The sequence below is a fragment of the Parasteatoda tepidariorum genome, chromosome 1 (genome assembly GCF_982258835.1).
Source record: "Parasteatoda tepidariorum strain Cologne lab strain chromosome 1, Ptep-v5.0, whole genome shotgun sequence".
Taxonomy (NCBI): Eukaryota; Metazoa; Arthropoda; class Arachnida; order Araneae; family Theridiidae; genus Parasteatoda; species Parasteatoda tepidariorum.
In genome coordinates this window covers 38,073,748-38,079,985 of record NC_141755.1, presented here as the reverse complement: position 1 = coordinate 38,079,985, position 6,238 = coordinate 38,073,748, and the positions used below count along the sequence as shown (strand labels likewise).

At 33.4% G+C, this 6,238-nt stretch overlaps 1 protein-coding gene across 1 annotated transcript; it reads left to right on the top strand.

Moving 5' to 3' along the window:
• The first annotated feature begins 4,816 nt into the window (after positions 1-4,816).
• Positions 4,817-5,458, top strand: LOC147816394 (uncharacterized). The gene has a single exon (XM_087153155.1). It carries the CDS (start codon positions 4,817-4,819, stop codon positions 5,456-5,458), a length of 642 nt encoding a protein of 213 aa, XP_087009281.1.
• Positions 5,459-6,238: the final 780 nt, after the last annotated feature.

Below are 6,238 nucleotides of genomic sequence, written 5' to 3'. Positions count from 1 at the left end.
ACGGTAAGAAGCATCTACTTTTATTTCCTGAATATTTTACAGTGCGAATCAAAACTTTTTTGCCGTGCATTTACTACCCTATACTTTACTGCTATCCCCATACAATCCATTTTTTCTAGATTGCTCATAGATTCGCTATATATGATATAGATCCAGAAAATATCAAAGCCCTTCTAAGACAAATACTTTTTTTTTCATTTTGTGTTTATTTTTTCATTTATGGCATACAAGGCTAAACATTTAAAAAATATTTCATCTTAGGATTAAAATTTCTTGTTCAACGCTTGCCTAATTATTCATATTATTATTCTCTTGTACTTTTTATTCTACAGGACTTGATCAACAAGAACAAGATATTTTTTGGCTGCAAAAAAAACACCACCAAAGTGTTTTATTTTCTTAAAGTTAAAAATAAATAAATAAATAAATAAAATAAAATAAATGAATAATACGCTTTTTGCTGTAACAATATCGGGCGAGGATTTTTATTTTACTTTAACTAGACTGAAAAATTATACTTTTTTTGAAAACTAAACAATATATGGTATTTTAATTTTACTATTTTGTTTCTACTGCAATTTTTCTATATATTTTAATGGGGATATTGTTTTATATTGTTTATGTATTATATTGTATTATATTGTTATAGGGATATTGCTTAATAGGGATATTTGTTTTTATATTACAGAAACATCGCAAAAGATTATTCAACTGAAACCTTTGAATTTTCAATACTCAAGTCAGATGCCTTCTAAATATGCATTAACCTGAATCTAAAACAATAACTTATTTATGTATTTCAAAAATAACTAAGTATTAAAGAATTCTTTATCCAGCATTTAATTTCAAAATTTACAAATACTGGAATCAATACAAATACAAATACTAGAATATGAGTGTAATATTTGAATCAAAATTTACCCTTGATTCAATATATAATTCAAGGCTCAAATAATGCTCGCTATTGTGATCATTTCAAACATTGAAGTTTATTATCCCAATGGGACTTAAAAAAACACTGTTAAATTAATTTAAAATTTAGTTGAGTTTTCATTTCAATTTTGCTATATTTTTAACCACTGCCATAAAGATATTTTTTATGCATTTAAATGTGGATTATTTTGGTCTATAATACAAGCAAAGTTTTTAAAACTTCTACTGAAACCTACGGATTTTAGTTACCCGAGTCACATGCCCACTCAATATGCAGCATCCGAAAGCAATAACTTATAATTTATTTCACAATAAAATGGATATCAAAAACTTCTTTATTCAGTAATTCTACTAAAACAAACAATGTGGTCAGCTCATTTCTCTTCTCTTTCTCCAAGGAAATGAAGGGTGCTAAGACACTAATCTTACCCTTAATCTGGGTTAATGCGAGTTGGTAATAGTTCTCTAGGCGGCATGTGTTTTCTCACCTAATAATTTCGTGACCTGCCTTTTAACATAGTCGTTTCGAGACTCCCTAGTAATTGAAACTATTTTCTGGGAAGATGAAAATTCTCTCTAGGCAATGTAATAAATTATCCGCTTTTGCTGACAGAAATGATTTTTTTTCTCACTCTATTACCATGACATGCAATTAATGACGCTCATCAAATAATATGCAGAAATAGTGGTTGTCATTAAATTGATAAAAGACGAAAAAGAAGATGGAATTGAAAGGTTGTTTGATATGTGCCCCAATTTATTTTCTCTAACTATTATTTTATGAACAATAAGAATTACCTTGGTGGGAGTAATGCCACTATAAAATTGTGTAAAGAGTAGAATCCTTTGCTATTATATGCGTTTAAAACAGTACAAGGTGTATTTATAAAGAAAGTGGGTTGGCTTTTCTATAAAAAAATTAATCTACGTTTAAGTTATGACCCATTTCGATATAAAATTTATCTTTCTTCGGTAATATTGATTGTTAATTAATTGTTTTAAATCAATCAGGGATATTCATACGTTTTGTAAATTTCTGGAAGTGTTTTAAGATGTTTTATCATTAAAACAATGAGAAATCAGCCAACAAGACTAGAAAATAAGTCTTTTTTATAAATTTAAATTTAAAAAAAAAGTCTTTTAAAGTAAGATATAAAATATTAATCGTGATAAGATTTGAAAAACCATTTATTATGAAGAGAAAAGTCAGTAACGTCATAAAAGAAAATAGAAAAATTTAAAAATCCTGTTTGAAACAAAAATTGTCTAACAAATGACATAAAAATCGAAACGGAGAAATTTTTCTTTCATTCGTATAAATATTAAAGAATTTGAGCTAATTAAAAAGGGCAAGATAACCCACATTATTTTCAGCAGCATCAAAAGTAAACGAGACTAGGCTTTACCCTCAAAAATGCTTTATCATTCGAATAAGGATAGATAGATTAATATTCTGCTCAGAGATGAAATTTGAGTAATTTAGGTGTTCCAAATGGCAACAGTTAATATTGGAATTACCTTAGAAAATACCGAACAGATATACTTAGAAGACATCATGTATGACCCTTGCTCTTAGATTCTACACTGTTATAAATTTCTCGGAAGAAATGGTTGAATGGCAATTTATTTAATTATTATTTTACCATTTTCAAAAAGCAGTCAAATAACCATAAATAAAATGGTATTCAAACTGTTAACAGTGATAAAACTGTCCAATAACTGCATTCACCTAATTCGGTTAAAAAAGAATTTTACTGCACCAACTAGGCCAACTAATGAAGCCACTTTCTCTGCAGCTGGGCACATATTATAGTCGAGAGAGCTAAATTGTCAATCTCAATACCGACCGGGGGCTCGAGTCCTAGTGCTTACACCACAATATTTCATTCATTCCTTTCAACACATGAAGAGTTTACAGTTTCCCTCACTCCTAATCTGTGACCCTAGAGAGTTAGAATACGATACTCTCATTCCCGCGTAGATGGCAGCACCATAAAGCTGCTTAACGCAAAATAGTCTACTATTCCCCATTTCTTACAGTAGGTTCGATCAATAGGTGAAACAGCTAGATGAACTAACTAGCCACATTCTACAGTTCATTTGATAAAGCACAACTCAACCATAATCTAACTCCAATGTCCGTTATTGAATAAAAGGTATAGATGCAACGTTCAGTAAAAATATATATATATATATATAATTACGAAATTATGCTAGTTGTAAATGGTTATGATACCGTATAGTTTTAGTTTCCTGGCTTTTCAGCCGTACTAGTTGTAAACGGTTTTAAAACAGTAAAGAAAAAAATATTCTTTACCGTAAACTTTGAGATTAATTGGATGGACAGATTGTTGCCGGTTATTTTACCGTAAATTTGGAATGAAAATTCTAAAAGTGCAACGTCAAACCATTTTAGTTCATTTTGAGATTTTCTTAAACTTCATTTGACGATAAAGGTTCATCTATCATCAAGCCATTTACTATTTTTTAAAGTTATACAACGGGCTCAAAAATGTTTTCCCAATAAGGTAATGTCATCATGCAAAAATCTACTTCCACACATAATAGTTTAGAGTTAAAAATACAGCAATTTTATACTGCCTCTCATATTGTCCTAACTAGCGCCATGGAAATTTTTGAGGGTGTTGTGTTACAAATCGTGAATGGGAAAAAATAGACCTCATTAGTGCTGCACATCGAAGAAGCCATTAAACAGCAAGGTTTAATATTGACACATCAAAAATTCAGAAGCTTTCACTCTCAAATAAACACCGTGCCCTTTAATACATAAAAAAAAAGAGTTATCACATTAATTATTGATGTTTTCATTTAATTTTCTTTGAATAAATATATTCACTTGACCTCAAACTTTTGCGGCAGTTAAAAATTATGAAAATATGAATATTTATTTTCTTGTTACAGTTATTTTGCTATTAAGTTTTTATTTGATATTTTCCCTATCAAGTAATTACACCTTGCGAAAAATTATTCAAAAAAAATCAAGACGAAAATTTATGTCTACATAAACATTTATAGCACTCCGTACTAATTTTTTAATGCATGATTTTCTTGATGCTTCAGAAATTGATGACTTTTTGTATTTATTACAAGATTTTAGGGAAATACAGCAATATGTTTGTCATATAAAAACGGAAACAAAAAAAAACTTTGAAAAACTATTTTGCTAGATGATTTTACCCATTTTATTTTCAATTCCTTTTAACTTGTAAGTAAAAGAAAAATAGGAAAAAAAGAACTAATAAAAGTGTTCTTTTTACCACAAGAAGCTTTACCCATTTAAGCCAATAATATATACTAATGTTTGTGAAAAATGAAACACTATGAAGGAATTGTTAGAAATTTATTCCTCGTATTACTGATAATTGTACAAATAAAAGATCTAATTTACAAGACAAAGCACAAAAGGAACGTTGGGAATCAGCATATTATGTCTTATCAACGCTGAGCAATTATAGCATGTACACGTTGTGACACTGAATCAAACAATTTCTGAATGTAATCTTGTGGCGTTCCTCATAGCTTCGAATTGACGCCTACGTTCAATCTTACTGTGTGCCCCATCAACTATACAAGCGAGACAGCTACTTAAGAAATTCCAGACATGCTCAGTGGGTGAAATATTGAGAGAATAAGTGGGCCGTAAAAGAAACGATCTCTCGGGGGAGCCTGTAACTCCTAGAGAGCGCGTCCCCAGGTGGCGGATCGAGGAATGCCTCCTTTGGTTCACCATAGGGTGGTAGGAGTGAAATAAAATAGCTCCCGCAGACCAACAGGCAGAAGTCCAACCTTTCCGGAGGCAATGGCACCCCTTTTCTATGAATAGTGCATTATTCAAGAACCTCTCTTTCCTTCCAAGCCCCCTATGTATACTGGAATCAATACTAACCTACTGGAACCATGCTCAAAGAATGAACCAACCCGAGTATTATTGCAAAAAGATGAAGACACTGTTCGCTCACTTTCCAGGGAAAACAGCGTGATAGTCTACGCAGATGGTTCCTCTGATATAGACTGTAATAGAGGTGGTGCTGGTATCTCCCTCACTTGCCCCTCTGGAAATGACGTCAAACTCAAAATACCCACTGGCCAAATTGCTTCGAACTTCACCAGCGAATTAATCGCTATTAAAGAGGCTCTTGCCTATTGTCACTCCCATTCTCCAAAAGACCCAATAAAAGAGATTGTGATCTTCTCAGACTCAAAATCAGCACTCGAAGCCATACATAACGGTAAAACATCAATAACGCAAGAAATTAATATCCTTCTCCATTTACTAAATGTCCGTTGCACTCTCCAGTGGACCCCAGCTCATGTTGGAATCGAGGGGAACGAACGTGCAGATGCCCTTTCAAAGGAAGCACGCGACGAAGATAAACCTCGATCTGTCACCTGTATAGCTAGGCTACGTACTAGACATTTCAAAGGCATGAAGATCTCACGCACCAGTATAAAATCCTATGCCATCTGCAAGTACTGTCCTCATTTGCATTTTAGAGGACTCTAATCTTTGCACTAGCACTGTATGCATGGATACGACAACAACAACAACAAAAGAAACGATACTTAAAGAAGTCTTGCGCGGCCTTAGAAACATATGCACAGGCATTATCCTACTAATATACAGCGCCCGGAATGCATCGAAGAATGGGAAGTCAATCTAGCTTCCAAATTTCACTTATGTAGTGTTCAGTGATCAGGTTGCTCTAGAAGAGATTTTTACTAGTTTGAACTAGATGAGATCGAAAATTATATCCAATAGCTCTCCAGACCATAATGCCAAGCATTTGAGTGGTATGAAGACAGATGCGGTATGACAATCAATGTGGAAGTAGAGGTCCCCCTCTGTAACGTCTGGCGCGAACTCTTACATCATTGTACTCCAGATTGTAGTGAGACTCGTCGGAGAAAACAACTTTGATCCAATGGACGCGCCATGGACCGTGTGGATGAACCCATTGATGTTGGAGGAACTGGTTATTTAGAGACAGAGGCGTGCTGCTTAGAGGAATCCTTGTACACAGTTGATTCTGCAGCAGACAGCGACGAACCGTCGAAATCGACACGTGTAGCCATGCTCTAATGTGTTGCTAAACCACGAGAGCAAGCTATACGGTCTGTTATAGCCATGCAGATGAGGTGTCTATGGTCCCGAACTATTGTGCTATTACGTGCTCTTCTGCCAGGTTTCCGTCTTGCTTGTTACTGCAGTGTTCCTTTTTTCCAAACACGCATTGCTGCTATGGCATTAAATAGCGTGAGGGCTACGATTTCTTGATACGAAAAT